At 53.7% G+C, this 27,502-nt stretch overlaps 1 protein-coding gene and 1 long non-coding RNA gene across 8 annotated transcripts in view; one reads left to right on the forward strand and one right to left on the reverse strand.

The window, feature by feature from the left end:
* PRSS27 (serine protease 27) overlaps nt 1-26,446 on the forward strand; it is a 28,305-nt gene extending 1,859 nt beyond the window's left edge. For 2 of the 7 annotated variants that reach the window (XM_055242600.2, XM_063618368.1), the window contains exons 2-6: nt 22,344-22,370; nt 22,986-23,148; nt 24,533-24,804; nt 25,171-25,340; nt 26,054-26,446. In XM_055242600.2, the coding sequence (XP_055098575.1) occupies nt 22,344-22,370; nt 22,986-23,148; nt 24,533-24,804; nt 25,171-25,340; nt 26,054-26,347 (926 nt within the window). In that variant the 3' untranslated portion in view covers nt 26,348-26,446. Of the gene's footprint in view, nt 1-17,276; nt 18,456-21,774; nt 21,810-22,343; nt 22,371-22,985; nt 23,149-23,773; nt 23,882-24,532; nt 24,805-25,170; nt 25,341-26,053 lie in introns of those variants that run through there. The other 5 variants (XM_063618370.1, XM_055242601.2, XM_063618369.1 and 2 more) reach the window with 5 other exon arrangements.
* On the reverse strand, nt 6,053-9,618 carry LOC134732527 (uncharacterized). Its single transcript, XR_010115827.1, has 3 exons — nt 9,551-9,618; nt 6,863-6,924; nt 6,053-6,127 (listed from the first exon to the last, which is right to left on the reverse strand). It is a non-coding gene; the product is annotated as an uncharacterized lncRNA (long non-coding RNA).
* Nucleotides 26,447-27,502: the final 1,056 nt, after the last annotated feature.

Below are 27,502 nucleotides of genomic sequence, written 5' to 3' on the forward strand. Positions count from 1 at the left end.
AAACCGCATCTGAAGACAGTGCTCATGAGCGCATGGTTAAGTTTCAGACGTTTTGCAAGCTGGATGTTACATACATTTTTTGATGTCATTGTTAAAAAATAAATTTTATAAGCCTACAATTAAATACATTATATTAAAAGCAAAGGTAGACGCCGGCGCGGTGGCTCACGCCTGTAATCCCAGCACTTTGGGAGGCTGAGGCGGTGGATCACCTGAGGTCAGGAGTTCAAGACCAACCTGGGCAAAATGGCGAAACCCATCTCCACTAAAAATACAAAAATTAGCTGGGCGTGGTGGCGCATGCCTGTAATCCCAGCTACTTGGGAGGCTGAGGCAGGAGAATCGCTTGAACCTGGAGGTGGAGGTTGCAGTGATCTGAGATCATGCCACTGCACTCCAGCCTGGGAGACAGAGCAAGACTTACTGTCCAAAAAATAATAAACAAACAAATGAAGGAAGAAAACACTCAAAATGTATCTCTGGTTAATTCTTTTGCTGTTTTGCTACTGTCTGTGTTCTTGGAGTGATTTACATCCATCTTATCTCTATGGTGGGAATACTATATAATAGTGTGCTATTGCACATTTCTTTCCAGCTGTACGTTTAATGACATCATATTGGAGACTTGAAATCGGCTATGGTGGGAATATTTACACCATAGAAACTGGCAAACTGTAGAAATCAGGGCTTTTTTTTTTTTCTTCCCAGAAAGTTGTTAGACATTCAGCAGCATACTACTGGAGTCACCGTGGAGAGACAGAACAAGGTCCGTGTCTTTTTGGGGTCAGCATAGGAACATAATCATTTTCTGTTTTATTAAGACTCAGCACAGAAACGGACACATGGTGCTCCATGAGTGTTTGAGGAAGAGCAGGAGAGAGGAAATTGTGTGCTTCACTGGGCTCTCAATTTACTTATCAGTTTGCCTAACCTTGACCCTCACCGGGACTCTCACCTCAACCTTTTCTCTCCAGTTATCCTAACAGCCCTTGGTGCACCACGTGCAAGGCCTGAATGCTAACAATTGAAAGCTTTTCTTTTTTTTTTTTTTTTTTTGAGACGGAGTCTCGCTCTGTCGCCCAGGCTGGAGTGCAGTGGCGCGATCTCGGCTCACTGCAAGCTCCGCCTCCCGGGTTCACGCCATTCTCCTGCCTCAGCCTCTCCGAGTAGCTGGGACTACAGGCGCCCGCCACCACGCCCGGCTAATTTTTTTGTATTTTTAGTAGAGACGGGGTTTCACCGTGGTCTCAATCTCCTGACCTCGTGATCCATCCGCCTCGGCCTTCCATAGTGCTGGGATTACAAGCGTGAGCCACCGCGCCTGGCCGAACTTTTTTTTTTTTTTTTTTGAGACACAGTCTTGCTCTGTCGCCCAGGCTAGAGTGCGGTGGCGCAATTTCAGCTCACCGCAACCTCCGCCTCCCGGGTTGAAGCGATTCTCCTGCCTCAGCCTCCCATGTAGCTGAGATTACAAGTGCCCGCTACCACGTCCAGCTAATTTTTGTATTTTTAGTAGAGACAGGGTTTCACTATGTTGCCCAGGCTGGTCTCAAACTCCTGACCTCAGGTGATCCCCATGGCTCAGCCTCCCAAAGTGCTGTGATTACAGGTGTCAGCCACTGCGCCCGACCTGAACTCATTTTCCCTTGTCATTTGGGTTATCGTTTGTTCTGCTTGTTTTGTTTTTTTGTTTGTTTGTTTGTTGAGATGGAATTTCGCTCCTGTTGCCCAGGCTGGAGTGCAATGGCACAATATTGGCTCACAGCAACCTCTGCCTCCTGGGTTCAAGCAATTATTGTGCCTCAGCCTCCTGAGTAGCTGGGATTACAGGCACCTGCCACTACACCCAGCTAATTTTTTGTGTGTTTTTAGTACAGACTGGATTTTACCATGTTGGCCAGGCTGGTCTCGAACTCCTGACCTCAGGTGATCAGCTGACCTCGGCCTCCCAAAGTGCAGGGATTACAGGGGTGAGCCACTGCACCCGGCCTGTCGCGGTTTATAATTAGAGATTTCTCTGCTAAATGATGTCTTGTCTTCTCCCTTACATTGTGAGGTGAGGTCTGTTTGGGTCACCTCTGTATTCTCCAAACCCGGGACAGTATTGGGCTCAAATCTGCTCAGAAATGACTGAATGAATTAATGAATGAATACGTTTGGAGTCTCCTCTTCCCACTCCTCGCCCTCCCTCCTTTCATGTGCGTCCGTGTGAAGAGACCACCAAACAGGCTTTGTGTGAGCAATAAAGCTTTTAATCACCTGGGTGCAGGCGGGCTGAGTCCGAAAAGGGAGTCAGTGAAGGGAGATGGGGTGGGGCCGTTTTAGAGGATTTGGGTGGGTAAAGGAAAATTACAGTCAAAGGGAGATTGTTCTCTGGTGGGCAGAGTGGGGGTCACAAGATGCTCAGTTGGGGAGCTTTTGAGCCAGGATGAGCCAGGAGAAAGAATTTCACGAGACAATGTCATCAGTTAAGGCAGGAACCGGCCATCTGGATGTGTACCTACAGGTCACAGGGGATGTGATGGTTCAGCTTGGGCTCAGAGGCCTGACATTCCTGTCTTCTTATATTAGTAAGAAAAATAAAATGAAATAGTGGTAAAGTGTTGGGACAGCGAAAATTTTGGGGGGTGGTATGGAGAGATAATGGGCAGTTTCTCAGGGCTGCTTCAAGCGGGATTAGGGGTGGCGTGGGAACCTAGAGTGGGAGAGATTAAGCTGAAGGGAGGTCTTGTGGTAAGGGGTGATATTGTGGGGATGTTAGAAGAAACATTTGTTGTATAGAATGATTGGTGATGGTCTGGATATGGTTTTGGGTTAATTGAGAAACTAAATGGAATAAGAGAAGGAGAAAAACAGGTATAAAAGGTCTAAGAATTGGGAGGACCTAGGACATCTGATTAGAGAGTGCCTAAGGAGATTCAGCATAGTCCTGCCAGCAAAGATTATTTATTTACTTCAAGAGTTTAGAGTGGCAGTTTGGGGAGAGCACCAGGAGATATCAGCTGTGCTGGCTTGGAGAAACAGCATAAACTGGCAGTGTCAACAAGAGCAGGGCATGTATGAGTAGTTGAGAGCGGTGAATAGGAGTATGACTAGACAGAAGATAGTAGGGATGACAAATTTTTTGGGGCACAGTCTAAGTTGGTCTGGTGTCTGGAATGAGACTGGGGCCTAATAAAAAGGAGTGTCTATACAGGAGCTTAAATGGGCTGTATGTTGTAGTATTCCGAGGACAGGCCTGAATTCTGAGAAGCGAAATTGGTAAAAGTATTGTCCAGTCCTTTTTAAGTTGGTGGCTGAGCTTGGTGAGGTGTGTTTTCAATAGATCATTAGTCTGTCACCGAATACTAACAGCCTGAAAAAATGCTTGGCTGATTTCACTAATAAAGGCTGGTCTGTTATCAGACCGTATAGAGGTGGGAAGGCTAAAGCGAGGAATTATGTCTGACAGAAGGGAAGAAATGACTGCGGTGGCCTTCTCAGACCCTGTAGGAAAGGCCTCTACCTATCCAGTGAAAGTGTCTACTTAGACTAAGAAGTATTTTAGTTATCTGACTCGGGGCATGTTGGGTAAAGCTAATTTACCAGTCCTAGGTGGGGGCAAATCTTCAAGCTTGATGTGTAGGGAAGGGAGGGGGCCTGAATAATCCCTGAGGAGTAGTAGAATAGCAGATGGAACCCTGAGAAGTTATTTCCTTGAGGACAGATTTCCACGATGGAAAGGAAATGAGAGGTTCTAAGAGGTGGGCTAGTGGCTTGTACTATAGCATAGCCTGCCTTTGCTGGTGTGTGGCGATTAGGCCTGGTGGAACTGCCATCAATAAATCAAGCGTGATCAGGGTGAGGAACAGGAAAGAAGGAAATATGGGGAAATGGGGTGAATGTCAGGTGGATCAGAGAGATACAGTCATGGGGGTCAGGTGTGGTATCAGGAATAATGTGGGAGGCCAGATTGAAGTCCGGGCCAGGAACAATGGTAATTGTGGGACTTAACAAAGAGTGAGTACAGCTGAAGGAGCCGGGGAGCAGGAAGTATATGCATCAGGTGTGAGTAAGAAAATAGATTTTGGAAATTATGAGAGCTGTAGAGAGTGAATTGAGCATAGTTTGTGATTTTTAGGGCCTCTAAAAGTATTAAAGCGGTGGCAGCCGGTGCACGCAGACATGAGGGCTAGGCTAAAACATTAAGGTCAAGTTGTTTGGACAGAAAGGCTACAGGGTGTGGTCCTGGCTCTTGTGTAAGAATTCTGACCACACTAACCATGTCTAGGAAGGAAACGAGTTGTTGTTTTTTAAGTGATTGAGGTTTGGGAGATTTATTGGACACGATCAGCAGGGAGAGCATGTGTGTTTTTATGAGAATTATGCCGAGATAGGTAACAGATGAGGATGAAATTTGGGCTTGACTGAAGTAATGGGGGCTGTCTGTGAAGCCTTGCGGCACTACAGCCCAGGTGATTTGCTGAGCCTAATGGGTGTCAGGGTCAGTCTAAGTGACAGCAAAGAGAGGCTGGGATGAAGGGTGCAAAGGAATAGTAAAGAAAGCATGTTTGAGATCCAGAACAGAATAATGGGTTGTAGAGGGAGGTATGAGGATAGCAGAGTATATGGGTTTGGCTCCACGGGGTGGATAGGCAAAACAATTTGGTTGATAAGGCACAGATTCTGAACTTGTAAGCTTTGTCTGGTTTTTGGACAGGTAAAATGGGGGAATTGTCAGGAGAGTTTATAGGTTTTAGAAGCCCATGCTGTAGCAGGCGAGTGATAACAGGCTTTAATCCTTTTAAAGCGTGCTGTGGGATGGGATATTGGCGTTGAGTGGGGTAAGGGTGATTAGGTTTTAATGGTATGGTAACGGGCATGTGATCAGTTGCCAGGGAAGGAGTAGAGATGTCCCATAATTGTGGGTTAAGGTGGGGGGATATGAGAGGAAGACGCGAAGGAGGCTTTGGGTTGGGGAGAAGGGTGGCAATGAGATGCGGCTGTAGTCCAGGAACAGTCAGGGAAGCAGATAATTAGGTTAAAATATCTTGGCCTAATAAGGGAACTGGGCAGGTGGGGATAACTAAAAAAGAGTGCTTAAAAGAGTGTTGTCCAAATTGGCACCAGAGTGGGGGAGTTTCCAGGGGTTTAGAAGCCTGGCTGTCAATACCCACAACAGTTATGGAAGCAAGGGAAACAGGCCTTTGAAAAGAAGGTAATTTGGAGTGGGTAGCCTCCGTATTGATTAAGAAGGAGGCTACCCACTTTCCACTGTGAGAGTTACGCGAAGCTCGGCGTCCGTGATGGTCTAGGGGGCTTCCGAGGCGATCGGGCAGCGTCAGTCTTCAGCCGCTAAGCCAAGAAGATCTGGGAAGCAGTCAGAGAGCCTTGGGCCAGAGTTCCAGGGGCTCTGGGAGTGGCCGCCAGGTGAGTTGGACAGTCTGATTTCCAGTGGGGTCCCGCACAGATGGGACACGGCTTAGGAGGAATCCTGGGCTGCGGGCATTCCTTGGCCTGGTGGTCAGATTTCTGGCACTTGTAGCAAGCTCCTGGGGGAGGAGGTTCTGGAGGAACACCTGGCCGCTGTGGTTCAGGCATTTGGAAGTTCTTGTGTGCTGGAGATGTGGCTGGGGTTTGTCTCACAGTGGAGGCAAGGAATTGCAACTTCTTTCTATCATTGTACACCTTGAAGGCGAGGTTAATTAAATCCTGTTGTGGGGTTTGTGGGGTTTGAGGGCCGGAATTTAATTTTTGGAGTTTTATTTAATATCGGGAGCAGATTGGGTAATAAAATGTATTTTGAGAATAAGACGGCCTTTTGACCTTTTAGGGTCTAGGGCTGTAAAGTGTCTCAGGGTTGCTGCCAAAGGAGTCATGAACTGGGCTGGATTTTTATATTTGATGAAAAAGAGCCTAAATGCTATCTGATTTGGGATAAAGAAAAAGGAGCATTAACCTTGACTATGCCTTTAGCTGCAGCCACCTCTTTAAGACTAAATTGCTGGGCAGGTGGGGGAGGGCTAGTCATGGAATGAACCTGGAAGCCGGACCAGGTGTGAGGACGGGAGGTGATAAAAGGATTATAGGGTGGAGGAGCAGAGGCTGAGGAAGAATTGGGACCTAGCTCGGCATGGCGAGGAGCAACCTGGGGGAGGAGGGGGAGAGATCAGATGGGTCTGTAGAAAAGGAGGATTAGAAAGACTCAGCGACGCTTGGGGTTGGGACTGAGGGGACAGGTGGGAGGTGAAGAAGGAAGATTTGGGATGAGTTGCATTTCGAACAGAGACTAGAGAGGGACCGATGTGTAAAAGAATGCCTGGACGTCAGGCATCTCATACCATTTGCCCATTTTACGACAAGAATTATTTAGATCTTGTAGGATGGAAAAGTTGAAAGAAGTGCTGTTTTCCGGCTATTTGGAGCTACTGTCGAGCTTGTATTGGGCTCAAGCGGCATTTTAGAAGAAAATAAGATGCTTAGATTTTAGGTCAGGTGAGAGTTGAAGAGGTTTTAAGTTTTTGAGGACACAGGCTAAGGGAGAAAAAGGAATGGAGAGTGGAAGGTTGCCCATAATGAAGGAAGCAAGCCTAGAGAAAAGAGAGTAGAGACACGGAGGGAAGGGATTTGGGGGTTCTTACCTTCTAGAAAAGTGTGAAAGGGGTTGGGGCATGGAAATAAGGGGTTGGGGTGCAGAGATAAGAGGTTAGGGTACTTGCACCTCCTCTAGAAAAGCGGGACTTGCCACTCAGGGTGAAGGAGAAGGGGTTGGGGATTTCTTGCCCCCCAGAAAGGCAGAGAAGGGGTAGAGATATGGAGAGAAGGGGTTGGGGTACTTGCCCCTTCCTCAGAAAAGCGGGACTTGCTCCTAAGGGTGAAGTACCAAGGCAGGCGTCCCTGCGTGGTCTTGTAGCAGGACGAGTCACAGACAAAACTCCTCAGACCCTGGATTAAAGAAAGAGGTTTTTTATTCAGCCGGGAGCATCAGCAGACTCATGTCTTAAGAGCCGAGTTCTCCGAAAAAGAAATTCCTAGCCCTTTTAAGGGCTTACGACTCTAAGGGGTCTATGTGAAAAAGTCATAATAGCTGAAGCAAGCGTGAGGAACGTGACTGGGGGCTACATACATCAGCTAACAGAACAAAAAGTTTTACAATGCTTTCTCATAAAATGTCTGCAATCTACAGATAACACCAGTAGTTTTGGTCGGGGTTAATATTATTATTTTAACCACCAGGGCCAGGTGGTATCGCCAAGGTGGTCTAGCTATTTATCTTCTGTTTCTTTCCAACTTTTTGCTTTCTCCCTTTTCTGCTGTCTTATAAACTAGGGAAAAGGGGAGGTTGGGGAGAAACTGGGAAGGACAACAGGAGAAGTGGTGGTCTCATACCATATTTCCCCCTTTTGAAAATTTTCACTTTTTAGTGGAAGTTCTCACTCTCATCCTTTCTGAGTCTCTTTGTGAGATAGAGCGATAGTGATTCATAGAATACACGTGTGCTGAAGTTTTCTGATGAACCAAAGTAGCAACAAGGCTTTTTATCATTTGAAAAAGCAAGGGTAGGCCGGGCACGGTGGCTCACACCTGTAATCCCAGCACTTTGGGAGGCCGAGGGGGGGCGGATCACGAGGTCCGGAGATCGAGACCATCCTGGCTAACACGGTGAAACCCCGTCTCTACTAAAAAATACAAAAAAAAAAAATTAGCCGGGCGAAGTGGCGGGCGCCTGTGGTCCCAGCTACGCGGGAGGCTGAGGCAGGAGAATGGCGTGAACCCCGGGGGACAGAGCCTGCAGTGAGCCGAGATCGTGCCACTGCACTCCAGCCTGGGTGAAAGAGCGAGACTCCTTCTCAAAAAAAAAAAAAAAAAAAAAAAAAGAAAAAGCAAGGGTAACACACAGGGGAGCAGCAAGCAAGTTCCTATCACTAGCAATACACCTACAATGAGGGTTTTAAATCCTCCTATAGCTGGAAACCACTTTCCAAATAAAGACTCAGGATCAAACTTGTGCCAAACCTGTGCAGGCGTATGTGCCACCTTTGTCCTGTCCCTGACTACGTTTTCAACCACCTGTCCTTGATCATCTATTTGTGGGCAGCAATTGGTTAAGTTAAATTTTCCACAAACTCCTCCTCCAGCTGCTAGCAAGTAGTCCAAGGCCAGTCTATTCTGATAGACAGCATTCCTCATTTGGGTTTCCTGCCGAGCCGTCTCGTGCCCACGTGGCAGCCCTATAATACTGTATGATCCTTTCAGGGGGCCACTCATTATCTTTCCGGTTTCCTAAACTATGCCTCTCTTTTCTCGGGTGGTGTAGACAGGGAAACCTATGAGCTCACCCGTTTTTATGGGTAATAAGAAAAAGGACAGTTTAATAATGCCAGTAACACAACTGCCTGCCCATTGATTAGGTAACCGAATGCAGGCTCTGTGCCCACATATGCAGTATAGTCCAGCGGGAGCCGTCCAGTCCTGATGAGATTCTGGATGAGCCCAAGCAGTTTTTAATTTAGAAAATTTACTAAATGGGTTCTTTTCAGTGTGGTTTAGGCCCCACCAGGTAATTGTCTTTGTTATGCTTTTATACAACTTCTGTCCTATACACTTAAGCTTTCCTACAGGGATGATAAAGTCTGTCCCTTCTCTAGCTGTACAGTATTGTCCAATAATCGAGGTTTTTTAGGACCCAGAAGTTGCTAGCTTGGGCCTTCTGAACTGGAATTATATCAGGAGCTGGGTCAGTAGGCACCAACTCTCGGGCTTCCCAAGGCCATCGGTCTCGGATAGTGGTTCCCCCGCATACCTAACACGAAGTAACATTAGGGGAATGAGCTACATTTTCTGCTAATTGGAGAAACAAATTTTTTGTCTTTTTCGGAAGTTCTGGTGCTGGCAGATTCAGCTCCTCATAAAAGGTTTGAAATACTGGTTTGGGAGAGCGCTTGTGGACCTCCCCTCTAATTAAAATGGCAACTTGGGGGTTTAACCCTGTCCCATTGATCCCCAGGGTTACACGTTCTCCCTTTTTCCAATGGGGATCTAGGGGATTGGTAATTATTAGTTCTAGTGGGTTACAGTGACCGGCAGCACAGGAGGGGTTGGCTTCCCCCTTCTGAAGATAAACTGGGTCCTTTTTGTTCTTTTTCCAAGTAGCCCAAATAACACATGGCCAATAGGAAGAATTTTCACAAACCCCTGACTCATCACAAACATATTTATATTCTACTCTGTAGCTCCTTTCCCAGTTAAGAGAACCACGTCCTGTTCCTAGCTTGTTACTATTAATGGCTGCACAAGCGTCAAATCTTAAAGTTATTTGCTTGGGGATTCCTTTTTCTTCTGTTCTGGTTATTATTTTACTTGTATCACCTAGGAAAAGGCCAGTTCTTATTCTTATTTCAAAAACGGTGGCTGCAGAGGGCTCAGATGGGTTATAACACACGTCAGGTCAATCATTTCCCGAGCTACATACCTTGTACTGAGTGGTATTATACAAACAAGTTTCTTTTAATGCTTCCATACATTCATAATAACTATAGAACAGAAAGATTGTTTTAATTTGCTGTCCTACCTCGGTGACCTGATGAATACGCTGGGAACAGTCCCTAGTTTGAGTAAGGTCAGTTGAAGCCCTTACTGTATAAGTCCAAAATTTAAGAAAAATGAATCCCACGATGAGCTTCCTCATGCTTCGGCCATGCGTGGACCAGTCAGCTTCCGGGTGTGACTGGAGCAGGACTTGTCATCTTCTTCAGGGTCACTCTGCAAGGGTTGTCTGGGCTTGGTCTTGCCTCCCAGGTTTCAGGTGCTGCAGGTTTTGTATGACTGTGGTAGATCCAAGCTGGGATTCCCTCTACCTTCACAGCAGTGGGAGTGGTCAGGACGACAGTCTGGGGTCCTGTCCACCGTGGACACAAAGAGGCTACGTTCCAGTCCTTGATCCACACTCGATCACCTGGGGAGAAAGGGTGAACTGGGGAGAATAAGCTAACAGGGCATCTCTCATTTACCCAGGCTGAGATAGTGTAATTTTTCCTAAAGCCTGTAGCTGTCGCTGTAACTCAATTTCACCTAACTCTCGGGGAGTGCCTGGAAGTTCCCGCAATATAGGAGGGGGCCTATGATATAATATTTCATAAGGGGAATGTCCTGTTCTTTTAGAAGGGGTACATCTAATTTTAAATAATACCACAGGGAGAGCCTGTATCCATTTTAATCCTGTTTCCCAACATACTTTCCCTAAACTATTGTTGACAGTCCGATTCATCCACTGCACCTTTCTGGAACTCTGAGGCCAGTAGGCGGCATGCAGTTTCCATGTGATTCCCAATACCTTTGCGGTCTTCTGTACCAAGTCAGCCACAAACGCAGGCCCGTTACCTGAGCCGATCCGTAAGGGCAGTCCCAATCTAGGAATAAGATCTCGAAGAAGCACACGAGTTTCTTCACGGGCTTTCTCAGTTCGTGTTGGATAAGCCTCCGCCCACCCGGAGTAGGTACACACAAGAACTAGTAAATACCTGTTACCTCCACACTTTGGCATCTCTGTGAAGTCCACCTGGAGATCTTCAAAGGGGGCTGCTCCATCAGCTCATATGCCGGGTGGAACAGCTGGACCTTGTCTTACATTACGCTGTTGGCAGGTAACACACCGCCGCGTCACCGTTTTGGCAAGGGCTGACCAATGCAAGATGTAGAAATACCGGCCTAACAACTTTTCAAGTGATTCCTGACCTAGATGGGTCGCTTCATGCACAGCCAGTGCTGCAGCTCCTAGCAGCTGTGGCACAGCTACTCTCCCATCTGGTAACCGAATCCATCCTTCTTCCATCACTTGTCCTCCCTCTGCCTGGAGAAAGTCCTTTTCTTCTTTAGAATAAGTAGGTACAAGATCAGGTGCTTGAGGGAGCAGGGGGGCTGTGACTGATGCCCGGAAGGGGGCAGATGCTGCTTTTCGAGCCTCTGAGTCAGCATGGGAATTTCCCAAGCCCACCAAGGTGGAAGCTCGCTGGTGTCCTCTGCAACGCATAACTGTCACCTTGTGGGGTTTCCATACTGCTTCTAATAATTACAAGATTTCTTGTTGATGTTTTGTCTTTTCCCCCAGAGTTCAATAGGCACTTTTCTTTTGTAATGCTCCATGCACTTGAAGGGTTAAAAAGGCATATCAAGAGTTAGTGTGAATGTTTACAGTCTTACCTTCACTGAGTTCTAAGGCCCGAATTAAAGCAATGAGTTCAGCTTTCTGAGCTGAAGTGCCCTGGGGCAACGATCTGGCTTCAACAACAGTGTCCAGAGTTACCACCGCATACCCTGCACATCTCTCTCCTTGTGGGTTGATGAAGCTGCCCCCATCCACGTATAGTTCCCAGTCTGCTGATGCCCAAGGCTGGTCCCGGAGGTCAGGTCTGCTACAGTAAACTGAGTCCAACACTTCTACACAGTCATGCTCGACAGGGCTCTCAGATACGGGGAGCAAGGTAGCGGGGTTCAGGGTGTTCCAAACTTCAATGGTTATACGGAGATTTTCACAGAGCAAACTTTGGTACTTAGTCTCGCAGTCCTTAGCCAATGATGTCCTTTAGTATTTATTAAAGTCACCACAGCATGGGGGGCCTTTATGTTCAGGTTTTGCCCAAGAGTCAGCTTATCTGCTACTTGTACTAGCAGGGCAGTTGCTGCCAAGGCCCTCAAACACGGGGGCCATCCTTTAGAAACCCCGTCTAGTTGTTGAGAGAGGTAGGCCACCGGCCTCAGCCAGGGCCCCACAGTTTGGGTTAAAACTCCAACTGCCATCTTTGCTCTCTCTGACACATACAATGTAAAAGGCTCTGTGAGATCGGATAGCCCCAGGGCTGGGGCCAACATAAGTCTTTCCTTTAACTCATGAAAGGCTTGCTGTTGTGGGGATCCCCATTCAAAAAGTTCCCGGTCCCCCCCTTTGTGACCTCATACAAAGGCTTAGCTAATACTGCAAAGTTTGGGATCCACAGTCTGCAAAACTCTACAGTCCCTAAGAATTCTCTCACCTGCCTTCTGGTCTTAGGCACCTGTAGATTACAAATGACCTGCTTTCTTTCTGATCCCAGGCTGTGCTCCCCCATCGGATAGTAAATCCCAAGTAACATACCTGCTGTCGGCAAATCTGAGCTTTTTTCTTGGACATCTTATACCCACAGTCCTCCAGGTGTTCCCTTGGTGCACCCGACTGCTATGGAGTGTCCCAGCAAACGTCATCAACGTACTGGAACAACACGCAGCCTAGGTCTCTGGTGGGAAACTTCTGGAGGTCTCGAGCCAACACCTCCCCGAAGATGGTGGGGGAGTTCTTGAACCCTTGGGGAAGCCGGGTCCAAGTGTACTGAGTAGTGACACTTGACTCCGGCTCTTCCCACTGAAAGGCAAACAGCTTCTGGCTCTCAGGCGCTAATGTGATAGGAAAGAAGGCGTCTTTCAGGTCCAAGCAGGTGAACCAGCTGTCCTCAGCTGGCAGCAACCCCAGCAATGTGTACGGGTTAGGTACTGTTGGATGTAAAGTCACTGTAGCCTGATTAACCAAGCGCAAATCCTGTACTGGCCTGTAGTCCTTGGTCCCAGGCTTGGGAACAGGCAGGAGGTGAGTGTTCCATGGAGACTGACAAGGAACTCTAATTCCAAAGGTTCTTAGGCGCTTGAGATGGACCTGGATACCTTCAAGAGCTTTTCTGGGGATTGGGTACTGTTTTTGCCTAACCAGCTGGGCCCCAGGCTTAACTTCTATAAGTACGGGGGCTTGGTTGACTGCCAACCCTGGAGGGTTGTCTTCTGCCCACACTCTTGGCCACCGCTTAGCCAGAGCTGGTCTTATCTCTTGGCCCGACTCAGTTAAGAAAAGTCTCCATTCCTCCTCTCGGGGGGCTGTAAGTGTCATAATGACTCCCGTTCCGGGTAACTTTAGCAGCAAAGAGCCGTGCTCTGTCAAAGAGATAGTGGCTCTCAGTTTGCTAAGCAAGTCCCTTCCCAACAAGGGCAAGGGACAATCAGGCATGTACAAAAACTGATGAGTCACTGTGTGTCCTCCTACAGTGCAAGTCCCAGGCAAGCAGAAAGCTTGCTTTGCTGAAACCCCCGTGGCTCTGATGTCAATAGTCTTTTTGGATAAGGGGGCGACCGGGGCGTTTACTACCAAATGTTCAGCACCAGTATCTACAAGACAATCAATGTCTTTACCCCCAACTGTCATCCTGACCATAGGCTCTTTGGGGGTCCTTGAGCCCGGTCCCCCTCAGTCCAGTAACCATTCCGCCGGGTTGAGCAGGGCCCCTTCCTCCTTATCTGGAGCCTCCTGCTCTGAGTCACCTTGTTTTCCTTTTGCCTGAGGGCATTGGTTCTTCCAATGTCCTATTTCTTTACAATAAGCACACTGATTACGCTGCAAGCTCTGACAGCCAGGCTGAGTTTCTTTCCTGGGGCCCCCCTTCCCTTGCCTCTTTGGGGGGACCCCTCTGATTCCTGCAGCTAACAGGCAGGTCGGCGTCTCGCCGGGCCTGACGTTCATTCTCTGTGCGGTGTTCCTTACGGCTTACTGCATCCCTGTTTACAAACACCTGCTTAGCTCTTTCTAATAATTGTGATGTATTTGTCCCTGCAAGCCCAGCCTGTTTCTGCAGTTTTCTTCTCATGTCTTCTGCGCTTTGACGGACTCAAGCCATGTGAAGCATGTGCTGATTTTCAGGGCTATCGGGATCAAAGGGAGTATACATACGATAGGCCTCACACAATCTCTCATGGAATTGTGCTGGACTTTCTTCTTTTCCCCGAATGACCTCAGAGACCTTGTTAACGTTTGTGGCCTTCTGGGCCCCCCTCTTTAATCCTTCCAAGAGAGCTTCCCTATATCGGTTTAGCCTTTGCATATGCTTTCATTTGGGTCCCACTGGGGGTCGGTTCCAAGTAACTGGGTCCTTCCATACTCTTGGGGGTTTTGGTAATCAGCCGGTGCATGTTCCTCTAGCCACTTAGTTGCTGCTTGGAGCACTCTCCGCCTTTCATCTGTGTTAAAGAGGAACATGAGCAACTGGTGGCAATCAGCCCAAGTGGGGTTATGGGTCTGGATAATAGTTTGGAGCAAATCAATTAGAGCTTGTGGCTTTTCAGTATAGGACAGGGTATTGTTTTTCCAGTTGAGAAGGTCGGCAGAGGTGAAGGGCTGGTAAAAACACGCCTCTCCACCACGTGCCCATCCTCATCTACCCCAGTATACCGCTGCTCTCTCAGGGGCATTTGTATCCCCATTTTGGGTCTTAAACGAGCTGTCAAGGGAGGGGTTTCTCCCGAGGCTTCACCTCCTCTCTTGTCTACTCTGGGTGGCCTAGGGATATGTTTGTCTTGCAGAGGCGCAAGCACTGTGGACTCAAAAGTGGGGAGCCTCTTTCCCTGGTAAGGGGAGGGCACCACTGGGATCACTGGTGCCATCTCCTGCAATGGATCTTCTGACGTTGGGTCGAACAGAACTTCAGGAGTTGATTTCCCTCGGCGGGTGGAGCGGGATCCTTCCTTGGCTATCTGCCCCTTTGCTACTAGCACTGCTGCTGCCTGCCCTCTTAGCCACTGGGGGGGGTCTAGCACCAGCTGTAACCAAGTGTCTATGTATGGAAACTGGTCTGAGTGTCCTGACTTACCAGTTACCTTGTGCCATACCTTAGAAACAAGGGACCTGTCCAGGCTTCCTTCTGATGGCCAACCCACTTCTAATGTTGGCCAATCTATTTCACACAAAGTTCTCAGTTTCCCTGGTGTCGTAGTAACCCCATAGGCTCCATTAAATCCCTTCTTAAAATTTTTCAACATAGTTCCTAGAGGAGTAGACTTACTTTGTGTCTGACCCATGTTTCCTCAAGACAAAACACCAAGCTCACACCACACGCACACCACAGAACAAAGAATGGGTAAAAAAGACACGCACACATTTTTTCAGTTTTCACCAAACCAGAATCAAAACCAAACTCAGAGTATCCAGAAATCCAAGCCAGGTCAAACTAAAACCAAAGTATCAAGCAATTCAAGTCAAGTCAAAAACAAAAACCAAAGTGCCGGTACAGGCACGCCGTGGGTGATCAGGCCACGCTTCCACTCGAATGGAGTGGGCAAGTTCCAAAGACCGGTCTTACCAAGTTTCAAATGTCCAGACTCCAAGTGTCTGTTCCTTTCCGGTGTTCAGCCACTGCGTTGATCCTCCACGGGGGCCCACCACACACTGCTCTGACGAGGCGTTCCACCGGGGCAATTGCCTACCCGGCAGCGCTCTCAGGATCCGTGTCGCTCAAGCTGGCCAGAGTCCCCCGCAGGGATGCTTCACAGGGCAGGCCTAAGCCACCTAAGGGGCTGCCTCGACTGTCCATCAATTACCTCGCTTCCCGGTCAGGGAACCAAGAAATGTAGCAGGACGAGTTGCAGACGAAAGTCCTCAGACACCGAATTAAAGAAAGAAGAGGTTTTTCATTCAGCCGGGAGCGTCAGCAGACTTGTGTCTTAAGAGCCGAGCTCTCCAAAAAAGAAATTCCTAGCCCTTTTAAGGGCTTACAACTCTAAGGGGTCTGCATGAAAAAGTCATAATAGCTGAAGCAAGCGTGAGGAACGTGACTGGGGGCTACATACATCAGCTAACAGAACAGAAAGTTTTACAGTGCTTTCTCATACAATGTCTGCAATCTACAGATAACACCAGTAGTTTTGGTCAGGGGTTAATATTATTTTTATTTCAACCACCAGGGCCAGGTGCTGGCGCCAAGGTCGTCTAGCTATCTATCTTCTGTTTCTTTGCAACTTTTTGCTTTCTCCCTTTTTTTTTTTTTTTTTTTTTTTTGAGACGGAGTCTTGCTCTGTCACCCAGGCTGGAGTGCAGTGGCACAATCTCGGCTCACAGCAAACTCTGCCTCCCGGGTTCATGCCATTCTCCTGCCTCAGCCTCTCCGAGTAGCTGGGACTACAGGCACCCGCCACCACGCCCGGCTAATTTTTTCTATTTTTAGTAGAGACGGGGTTTCACCGTGGTCTCGATCTCCTGACCTCGTGATCCGCCCGCCTCGGCCTCCCAAAGTGCTGGGATTACAAGCGTGAGCCACCGCGCCCGGCCTTCTTTCTCCCTTTTCTTCTGTCTTATAAAGTAGGGAAAAACTGGGAAGGACAACAGGAGAAGTGGTGGTCTCATACCATAGTCTGACACCTCTGAAACCTGGGTGAATAATCAGAGAGGCGTCCCTGCAATGATTAAACACCTGGGGAAGGCTGCCTTCCCAGTCCGTGACTGGCGCCGGAGTTTTGGGTCTACGGATAAAACGTGTCTCCTTTGTCTCTACCAGAAAATGAAAGGAATTTAAATTAAGAGAAGGGAGAGACTGAAGACTGGAAAGGAGAAACTGGTTGAGGGACAGTGAGAGAGGTTGGAGAAGAGAGTAAGAAGAGGCCGCTTACCCGATTTAAAATTGGTGAGATGTTCCTTGGGCTGGTTGGTCTGAGGACCTGAGATCGTAGGTGGATCTTTCTCACAGAGCAAAGAACAGGAGGACAGGGGATTGATCTCCCAAGGGAGGTCCCCCGATCCGAGTCACGGCACCAAATTTCATGCGCGTCCGTGTGTGAAGAGACCACCAAACAGGCTTTGTGTGAGCAATAAAGCTTTTAATCACCTGGGTGCAGGTGGGCTGAGTCCGAAAAGGGAGTCAGTGAAGGGAGATGGGGTGGGGCCGTTTTATAGGATTTGGGTGGGTAAAGGAAAATTACAGTCAAAGGGGGGTTGTTCTCAGGCGGGCAGAGTGAGGGTCACAAGGTGCTCAGTAGGGGAGCTTTTGAGCCAGGATGAGCCAGGAGAAGGAATTTCACGAGACAATGTCATCAGTTAAGGCAGGAACCGGCCATCTGGTTGTGTACGGTCATCTGGTTGTATACGTGCAGGCCACAGCGGATATGATGGCTTAGCTTGGGCTCAGAGGCCTGACACCTCCTTCCCTCCAGCCCCCCAGGGGCTGCCCAGCCCGCCTCCCACCCCAGACCCGGGAACTCCAGGGACTAGAGGGGGAGGGAAGGTGGGAGGAGGCGGCAGAGGCGGAGCCGAGGGAGGGCGGGGCTAGGGAGGGCGGTGCGGGGAGCCAGAGCCCTGACCAAGAGGCTGGGAGCGCCACTTCTGCACCCCTGGCCGCTGGCCGCCGGCGCCGCGCCCCGCGCCCCGCGCCCCGCGCCCCGCGCCCACCAGAGGGCAGCACCACGACCCGCGCGGACAAGGCTGAGGCGGGAACAGCCGCACCCCCAGCCCCGCCCGGAGCCGCCCGGCCCCGCCCGCGAGTACCGCACCCCGGCGCCGGCGGGAAAACTGAGGCCCGACGCCCCCGACCCCACGGCTCGGCCCCACTCTGTCTCTGACGTCAGCTCCGTGCACCAAATACCTTCCTCCCCGAGCCTCTTCCGCCGCGGCGCCGCGCCCAGAGCCAGGCGGGGACACTGAAACGGTCACCCCGGCCCGGCCTTCCCGGAGCCGTTTCCGCCCCGCCTGGTGCCAGGAAGCCCCCGCCCCGCCCCGCCCCGCCCAAGGGATGGTAGCCGGGACCGGGGTCGGCCGCCTGGGCCGGGCTGGCGCACGCCTGAGGGGCTTCTGGGGCCTGGTGACCCGGGAGGAGGGTCGCTGCGGCCAACCCCGGACCCTGCCCCGTGTCCCATCGCCTCCCCTGCCCTAGGCCCCGCGAACACCCCTGGCCTTGACTTTCCCACTAGCGCGGCCCAGCCCCACTGTGTTCCATAAAATACTGAATGAGGCCCGGCGCGGTGGTTCACGCCTGTAATCTCAGCACTTTGGCAGGCCGAGGAGGGCGGATCACAAGGTCAGGAGATCGAGGCTAGCCTGGCCAACACTGTGAAACCCCGTCTCTACTAAAAATACAAAACATTAGCCGGGCGTGGTAGCTGGCACCTGTAGTCCCAGCTACTCAGGAGGCTGAGGCAGGAGAATGGCTTGAACTTGGGAGATGGAGCGTGCAGTGAGCCGAGATTGCGCTCCAGCCTGGGTGACAGATCGAGACTCCGTCTCAAAAAATTAAAAAATAATAATAATGAAGCTGGACGGACTTCGCGTGCACCGCGGTCAGCTCGGGGTCTGCTGGGGCGTCTGGGTCAGCTCAGGGTCCAGGAACCCAGGCCAACGGCACCCCGTGCTGTGCTGGGGTGAGGGGTCTGCCCGGGGGTCTCGGGGTTCAGGGCCAGGTCACGGAGGAGTCGGCCCTGGGCGCTTCCTTCCTGAGGAGAGGAGCTTGGCAGGCCGGGCGGACGGGTTGGGCGGCATAGCCGGGCCTGTGCTCATCTCCAGCATAAAACTCCACTTCATGGAGCCTGCACCTCGCTTGTGCTCCAACGCTTCTGCCACTGCCGACCACGGCCCTGCGCCCCAGCCAGGCCTGAGGACATGAGGTGGCCCGTGGCGGTGCCGCTCCTGCTGCTGCTGTGTTTTGGTGAGTCGCGAACGTGCAGGGTCCTGGTGGTGCAGTCCCCCAACAGGCCCCGCTGCACTGCCTGGGGCTCCGGCTCACGGCTCAGCCCCCTCCTCCCTGGGACAGGCTATCATCCCTCCTGCCCGTGAGCAGGTGGGAAGGCTCCAGATGTGCCAACTGGGGAGTCCAAAGTGGGGCGGGCAAGGTGGGAGGTGTGCGCACAGGCCCCACAGGACCCCACCACCGTAACTGGGCAGGGCCTTCTCCCATGCCTCTCTGCTGGCACTGGTGTGCCAGCTCTGGCCAGGCTCCCTGCTTCCTGCCACCTCAGCCTCTCACCCCATTCTCTAGGTGAGGACAGGGGCCTCCTATTTGCAGGATGTGAACTCAGGCTCCAAGTGCCTGGACCATCATCCTCAGGGTGGGAGGGTGGCCGAGCCGAGGGCTGCTGCCTGTGCCCAGAAGCCCCAGCAGGCTGGCTGCGGGCTCAGTAGAGAGCTGGGGGCAGGGGGTGCAGGTGGCAGAGGGCCCTGTCTCCTGCTGACAGAGGAACTGGTGATGCGCCACCATGCCCTCTCCCAGTCCTGGGTCAGGGACAGCAGGTGCAAGCCAGGGGGCCCCACCTGCCAGGCCCCTCCCTGCAGGCCGGGACACTCTCTGTCAGGGAAACCCTCTCACATTCCTGGGCTAGCCCGGCCAGCCTGGCAGCCACCACACTTCCCTGTCCTCAAGTCACCTCCTAGGGCTGGGTCAGGTCATCCCAGGCTGCAGCTTAGCCAGGACTCCAGGCTTCCTCGTTCCCCTGGGTAGGAGGGCACCAGGGTGGCCCCTCAGTGGCCCGGTCTCCCCCGCCCCATTCCCCCAGCCTCCCAGCACAAGGGTGATGGTGCCCTCTGAGCGAGCCATCTGCACAGGAGGTGGAAGGCAGTGACTGCCCCTGAGCAGGGTGAGGAACCAAGGTCATTGCCAAAACTCTTTGGCAATGAGTTTTGCAGTCGGTTCACAGCTGTGACCAGAGGCTGGACTCCTGGACACGTCCTCACTCCCAGCCCGAGGGTGGCATCCCCACCAGGTCTCTGGCTGGTACCCACTAAGCTTCACCATCCCCACCAGCTCCCAGCGAATCAGAGGCCCAGGCCCCAAACAATGCTCCTGACACCCCCGGCACCCCTGGCTGTTGCTTCCAGCCCCCACAGGGCGCCCACCCTGAAGGGCTCAGCTGTCCACATCACCCATTTCCAATCAGCCCCCACAGCCACACTTGTGTCCGTCCACACATTCCCTGAGATCAGGCCCCCCAGATGCAGCCCTTGCCTTCTCGGAGCTGCTGGGCTAAGATAAGACTTGATTCTGGCTCCAGGGTGATGTAGGCAGAGCTCCCATCAGAAGGACAGAGAGCTCAAGAGAGAGTATGGGGCTTCCAAGATAATGCAAGCAAGCAAGGAAGACTTCCTGGAGGAGGCAGCATTCAGTTGGGCCTTGATCTCTAGATAAAGACTAGAACTTGGCTGGGCGCGGTGGCTCACACCTGTAATCCCAGCGCTTTGGGAGGCCGAGGCGGGCGGATCATGGGGTCAGGAGATCGAGACCATGGTGAAACCCCGTCTCTACTAAAAATACAAAAAATTAGTCTGACGCAGTGGTGGGCGCCTGTAGTCCCAGCTACTCAGGAGGCTGAGGCAGGAGAATGGCGTGAACCCAGGAGGTGGAGCTTGCAGTGAGCTGAGATCGCACCACTGCACTCCAGCTTGGGTGACAGAGCGAGATTCCATCTCAAAAAAAAAAAAAGTCTGGGTGCGGTGCCTCACGCATGTAATCCCAGAACTTTGGGAGGCCGAGGTGGGCGGATCATGGGGCTAGGAGATCGAGACCATTCTGGCTAACATGGTGAAACCCCTGTCTACTAAAAATACAAAAAAATTAGCCGGTCGTGGCGGCGGGCGCCTGTAGTCCCAGCTACTCAGGAGGCTGAGGCAGGAAGGAGAATGGCCTGAACCCGGGAGGCAGAGCTTGCAGTGAGCTGAGATCGCGCCACTGCACTCCAGCCTGGGTGACAGAGCGAGACTCCGTCTCAAAAAAAAAAAAAAAAAAGACTAGGACTTATGGAGACCGGGGGAAGGGCATCCAGATTGTGGGGTGAGGGGAGCAAGCAGTCAGAGACCAGAAGACTCTGCCTAAATGAGAAGCACAGGGCTACTTTAGGAAGGAAGGATCTGCATGGGGAGGAGTTACCGCTGAAGGGGGCAGTGCTCAGGCAGGGAGCATGGAGACACAGCTCCTGCAGACTCCCAGAGGGCGAGAAGGCCTGACAGTGCACCCCTTTCTGCAAGCAGGATCCTCAGGCCTGGAAGGAGCAAGGGATCGGGGGGTGGGGGGGGGCAGGGAATAACCCTCCCAGGAGTGTTTGCGTTTTAAAGGGCACTTAATTAGCACAAATCAATGAGCAGAGCATCCAGGGCAGACTCTCCATTTCCTGTTGCCCCTGATTCTGCTTCTGCAGGGCACCCCTTTGCCTGCCCTGCACCTTCTCCACCTCCTCCTCCTGCCCATCCACAGCTGCCCCCTCGCCGCCTGCTGCCTTATCGTCCAGCAACCCCCAGGGGTGTCTGTGCCCACCAATGGTGTTGGGGAGGGTGTCCCCCAGACTGTGAGGCAGACAGGTAGGAAGAGGATGCCGTAAAGACCCTGGGGGTGCTTGGGCCCTCTGTGGCCACTTCCTGTCCCCACAGCCCTTCGACTCCAGGGGACTGGTATCTTTTCTGGGCAGAGTGAAGACATGGTCCACAGCAGCTGGCCCGGGCACCAGAAGGCACTGGGGGTCAAGGGGAAGCTGAGGGCCTAGGTGTGGGGAGGTGGCTGTTCTGACCCCTCCCCAGCTACGGGCAAATCTGCCCCCACAGAGTCAGATGTGCGGAGTGCAGGGGTGGTGAGAGGACTCTCTCAAGGCCAGGAAGTTCCAGGCTTTGCTACCCTGGGGCTGTACACTGTGGTCCTGGCTGGGGTCTCCAAGCTGGGGTAGAGGCTCCAGTGTTTGGTTAAAGGCCCAGCAAAAGGCCCTTTGTGTCCTGGGGTGTGGGAGGCAATGGACCCCAGAAAATACGTTCCCATCCTTGGTTCCCCCGAATGACCCCATACCTTACTTCTCTTCCTGGCCCCTCACCTTATCTGCTCCAAAACCCCCTTGCACGGCCCAGCAGGGGGTCCTGGGCCTCGCCTGCCAAGCCTGCTGCATGCCTGGGAGAAGGGTCAGCTCTTGGGACTCTGGAATCTTGAGAAGGCTGATCCCTGATGGCCAATGCAGACCACTGTACCTTCTCTACTCCCCTGAGGCCAGGGAGAAGCCTGTGGGGCTCGGGCCTCAGCCTCAGGACCAAAGTGAGACTTGGGGAAGGAGCTCTTTCCAGAGTAGACTGAGAGAAAGCCTGGGCAGCTCAAATGCAGAGAGAGCTCCCGGGCCTCTTCCACTCTGAGCTGTTCCAGGAGGAAAGGCCAACCCTACAGTGCCAGGGCTGGAGGCTGGACCCTCCCCAGAAACTTCCAGACAAGGATGGGTGTGGAGTGTGGAGGGAGAGAACCCTTGCCAGGATGAGACGGGGACATCGAGCTTGGGGATCCCTTCACTGGCATCTCCTGACCAGCTCCCCATGTGGCAAGGAGCATCCACCCTTGCAGATAAGCTCTGGCCCATGGGCCTGGGCCTGAGCATATGGCAGAGCCAGCCCTGGGGGGGAAACTGCAGGCCCTGGGGGGGAACCTGCAGGCCCTTGGGCTCTCCTGTGAGGTCCCTATGTGGACTGTCCCTCTGGAGTCCTCAGGAGCTGGGGAGGGTCAGTGGAGGGGGGCTGCAGGGTTGGGGAGGGCAGGCCAGGCTGCAGCTGGCCTGGCTGATCACCCTCTCCTCATTTCCAGGGTCTCAGGGGGTCAAGGCAGCAACAGGTAAGCACCCAAGGCCCTGGGGTGGGAGGGACAGGAGCCAGCTGGACTGAGCCAGGGACACTCACACCCAGAGGGAATTCGGAATGCACAGGACACAGGAATTCCAGAGGAGGGGAAAGTGGGGGCTGCGTGGAACTGGAGCCCAGAAAGGAGAGGAGGAGGAAGGTCCACACAGGAGCAGGACGGGCAGCACAGAGCATTGAGGCGTGGCACAGGATGAGGGCGTCGGGGTCTGAGGATCACCCTGAACAGTGACTGTCCCCCTCTGGGTGGCTCCCTTGCAGAGGGCATGACACCCGTTCCATCCTTCCAGACACCTGTTTGGGTCAGGCCCTGGGACAAGCCCCTTCCCTGGGTTATCTCAGTGCCTCCGTGGCCCCCAAGAGGCAACTGTTAGGTTGCCCTTCCTGGCGAGGAGAGTGAGACTTGGGGGGCAGCTGGGGAGGGTCTGCCTGTATGCCAGACTGCCCCGAAGCCCAGGCCTCCGACTTCCCCAAGGTCTTCGGGCAGGTCGGGGCAGGAGGGACGAGGACTGGAGTGTGAGGCTGAGGGCTGGGCCTCGACCATGGAACCAGCCCCAGTGAGCGCCCCCACCCGCTCCCCATGCTCCCCCAGCCTGTGGGCAACCCAGGATGTTGAATCGAATGGTGGGCGGGCAGGACGCGCAGGAGGGCGAGTGGCCCTGGCAAGTCAGCATCCAGCGCAACGGAAGCCACTTCTGCGGGGGCAGCCTCATCGCGGAGCGGTGGGTCCTGACGGCCGCACACTGCTTCCCCAAGTGAGTCCGCCCGCCCCCGCCCCCGCCCCCGCCCCCGCCCCCGCCCATAGCGCTGACAGCTCCCCGCGCGCGACTGGTTCAGCACCGTGGACAGCGCCCGCCGCGCCAAATCCTGCGGGTGACCTCCCTGCGGGCTCCTGGTCCAGCCCCGCCGCCTTCCAAGCCAGATGCTTCCCTTAGGTCCAACTCCAGGGCTAACTTCCAGTTGCAACCGCTGCTCCCGCCCGCGGGAGGCGCCTCACACCGCCCCCCGACCCCCTCCATCCCCTCCACCCACTCACCCACTCCCTGTGGGTCCCTGCAGAAGCGGCCCGGCAGGCTCTGCCCATCAGCCCGTCCTGGCCTTTCCCCATCTCGCACACACCTCAGCTCCAGGACGCTCTTCCCGGGGGGAACTCTGCTCACAAAGCGCAAGGACCAGACAGAACGGCCCTTCCTCCCCTCACCCACCTGAGCCACCCCAGAAAGCCCTGAGCAGAGGCCAGGCCACCCAACCCTCGGCTGTGTATGAACTACCTGGCCCCACACCTTCCGGGTGTCCCAAACCCCTCACCTCACACCTCACCACCACAGCTCTAATTATTTTAAACCCCACATCTGTTTCTCTTTTCTTCTTGATCTTTAGAAGAATATCATGACAAAAAAAAACCCACATCTTAAATTCAGATACTCATGGCCAAGCACGGTGGCTCACACCTGTAATCCCAGCACTTTGGGAGGCCAAGGCGGGCAGGTCAGTTGAGCCCAGGAGTTCAAGACCAGCCTGGGCAACATAGCAAGACCCTGTCTCTACTAAAAATTAAAAAAAAAAAAAAAAAGAAACCCAGGTGCAGTGGTCCCTGTGGTCCCAAGTACTCAGGAAGCTGAGGCGGGAGGACGGCTTGAGCCCAGGAGTTGGAGGCTGCAGTGAGTTACAGTTGTGCCGCTGCACTCCAGCCTGGGTGACAGAATGAGCACTCTGTCTCTAGGGGAAAAAAAAAATCGGAAACTCGGGCTGAGAGAGGGCAGGTCACCTACCAGAGGCCCGCAGGTGGGGCTGGCCCTGCTGCACCTGGAGGGTGGTTCTCTCCCAGCCAGCCTTTCAGGTAGGCACTGTGACTGTCCCCACAGCACAGGTGAGAAAGCTGCGTCACAGAGAACTTGTTAGGTGACTTGCCCAAGGCCACACAGCGGCCAGGGGTGGAGGTGGAAATCTGAGTCAGGCGGTCTGGCTTCAATGTCAACACGGATCACCGCTGCACCTGGCTGTCCTAGAAATGGCTCTCAAAGACAGCGTGCAGAGAGAGGTGTGGGGCACGGTGGTGGCCAGAGGGGCCCCAGCCCCTCCCGGGCCTGTCCCCACATGAGGGGCCGCCTCACACCGCCTCTCTGTTTCTCCCGCCAGCACCTCTGAGATGTCCCTGTACGAGGTCCTGCTGGGGGCAAGGCAGCTAGTGCAGCCGGGGCCACACGCTGTGTATGCCCGGGTGAGGCGGGTGGAGAGCAACCCCCTGTACCAGGGCATGGCGTCCAGCGCCGACGTGGCCCTGGTGGAGCTGGAGGCACCAGTGCCCTTCACCAATTACGTCCTCCCCGTGTGCCTGCCTGACCCCTCGGTGATCTTTGAGACGGGCATGAACTGCTGGGTCACTGGCTGGGGCAGCCCCAGTGAGCAAGGTAAGGGGACAGGGCTGGGAAAGAATGGGGGATGTGCCTCAACAAGGCCCAGGGCGGCTTGGGGACCACTCTGAACCCCCAATCTTCATGTTGCTATATTAATACGTACACACGGTCTCTGTTCACACAGGTGGGGCTGAGGGGAGCAGCAGCAGACCCAGAAGGAAGAGGGGGTGAAGGGAGAGGGGGACAGAAAGGGCCTAGCCTGCTGCCTGGAAGGAGGGAGGATGTCTGCCCCACAGTGCCCTAAGCCAGAGATGGTCTAAACATGAGGAAACGACAGGCAGGATGGAGTGGTGGTTCCCAGGGCCGTGGGTTCTTGATGAGGAAGTCCGTTGAGCCCCGGGCTGTTCCGCCCCTCTCCAGACCTCCTGCCCAAACCGCGGATCCTGCAGAAACTCGCTGTGCCCATCATCGACACGCCCAAGTGCAACCTGCTCTACAGCAAAGACACCGAGTTTGGCTACCAACCCAAAACCATCAAGAATGACATGCTGTGCGCCGGCTTCGAAGAGGGCAAGAAGGACGCCTGCAAGGTGGGAGCCATGTCGTGTCCACGGGGACTCGGTCCCCACCTCCAGGCCCAGGGCAGGGTGGGATCATGCCCCGCTCCATGGGCTGTGCATTCAACCAGCTGAGTAGCTTGCTTTGAAAAGGCAGATTCCAGGGCCGGGCGCGGTGGCTCACGCCTGTAATCCCAGCACTTTGGGAGGCCAAGGAGGGTGGTTCACAAGGTCAGGAGATTGAGACCATCCTGGCTAACATGGTGAAACCCTTGTCTCTACTAAAAATACAAAAAATTAGCCGGGCGTGGTGGCGGGCGCCTGTAGTCCCAGCTACTAGGGAGGCTGAGGCAGGAGAATGGCGTGAACCTGGGAGGCAGAGCTTGCAGTGAGCCAAGATCGCGCCAGTGCACTCCAGCCTGGGCGACAGAGCGAGACTCCATCTCAAAAAACAAAAAGGAAGAGCAGATTCCTGGACCCCACCCCAGAAGGATCAGAGTCAGTGGGTCTGGGGTGGGGCACAGGAAACTGCATTTTCGACACACACACACACACACCCTAGTTGATCTGGGGACACTAAAGAATAGGCACTCTAGACAACCAGCCTGGAGGGGAGGGGGAGCCCGGCAGAGAGGCTCTGGGATGGAGAGAAGGAATCCAGTGTGGAGCTACACGCCTCCTGTGGGGCTGCAACTGAGTCTCTGAACTCAAGGTGGGCTCTGACGGTGCCTCTGCATCCCCCGCAGGGCGACTCGGGCGGCCCTCTGGTGTGCCTCGTGGGTCAGTCGTGGCTGCAGGCCGGGGTGATCAGCTGGGGTGAGGGCTGCGCCCGCCAGAACCGCCCAGGTGTCTACATCCGTGTCACCGCCCACCACAACTGGATCCATCGGATCATCCCCAAACTGCAGTTCCAGCCAGCGAGGTCGGGCGGCCAGAAGCGGGACACCCGGGGCCAGGAGACCCTTGAGCAGAGCTCTGCACCCAGCCTGGCTGCCCACACCATCCTGCTGGTCCTCCCAGCGCTGCTGTTGCACCTGTGAGCCCCACCAGACTCCTTTGTAAATAGCGCTCCTTCCTCCTCTCTCAAATACCGTTATTTTATTTATGCTTCTTCCAATAAAAACCCAGCCTGTGTGTCAGCTGCCCACATGGGGATCCTTGGGGGACCCCGGTGGGTGAGGAGCTGTGAGTTGCAGGATGAAGCCCAGGTGGGAGATGTGGAGGGCTCTGGTCATCTCTGAATCAGCAGAAGGGAGCTGCAGCTGGTGCCCGAGGCGAGGACAGCATCAGAGCATGGGACCCGTCATGGGCCCCGCACAGGAGGCCACCTGCTGCCACCTGTGCCTCTGTTCTCTCACCTTAAAGGCCGCCACAGGGTGGGCACTGGGGACAGCGATAGACACAGGTGGAAAGACCCTCAGGGCCATGCAGGAGCCGTGCTGGGGGGAGAGGAGGGCATGGAGGGGCTGGCTGGGCATGGGCACCTCAGCCTCCCAAGCCTGCACTTCTGGTTGCCCGTGTCTCAGTGCCACCCAACTTTTCTAAACCACTTCAGCAGGAGTGGTGACAGTTGTCCCCTCGGGTGGGTGCCCACACCTGTACTTTCCTGCTCCACTGCTCCTGGCACCCTTGCCCGGCATCTCCCCTTGACCCTCGGCTCCTCTTCCTCCACCCCATCCCTCAGTCTCCACCCCCATGCAGGAGTCCAGAGGAGCAGGTGGTGGCAAGGGGGTTAGGCTGGACATGCACATGAGTACATCACACCCACACGCACCCACGCACACGCACACAGGCACTGTGGCCTGCACAGCGCCAGGAAGAAATCAGGCCCTGGGTATTCACCAAGGAATCAAACCAACATCCACTCTGCAAGCAGCTGCCGGAGACCAGCCCTGGGGACACTGTGGGGAGCAAAACAGAAGGAATTCCCCGCTGGGTCCGACCCACTTCCCCAAGGGCTGCCCAGTGGCCCCCGTGGGCCATTTCTTGCACTCCTCCAGCCCAGGGGTGGGCGGGCAGGTCTGGGGGGCCTGTGCACACAGCCCCATGGGGGAGCAGATGCACGAAGCCCAGGCAGAGGGAAAGGCAGGCCCAGGGAGCAGCACTGGGTGGTCCTAGCCGAGCAGGGACTGGCCAGGCCTCGCAGCCTCAGAGAGCCCTGGGTGAACCTGCACCCTGCTCTGGGCTGTGCAAGG

Source organism: Symphalangus syndactylus, chromosome 14, assembly GCF_028878055.3.
Source record: "Symphalangus syndactylus isolate Jambi chromosome 14, NHGRI_mSymSyn1-v2.1_pri, whole genome shotgun sequence".
NCBI classification, from domain to species: Eukaryota; Metazoa; Chordata; class Mammalia; order Primates; family Hylobatidae; genus Symphalangus; species Symphalangus syndactylus.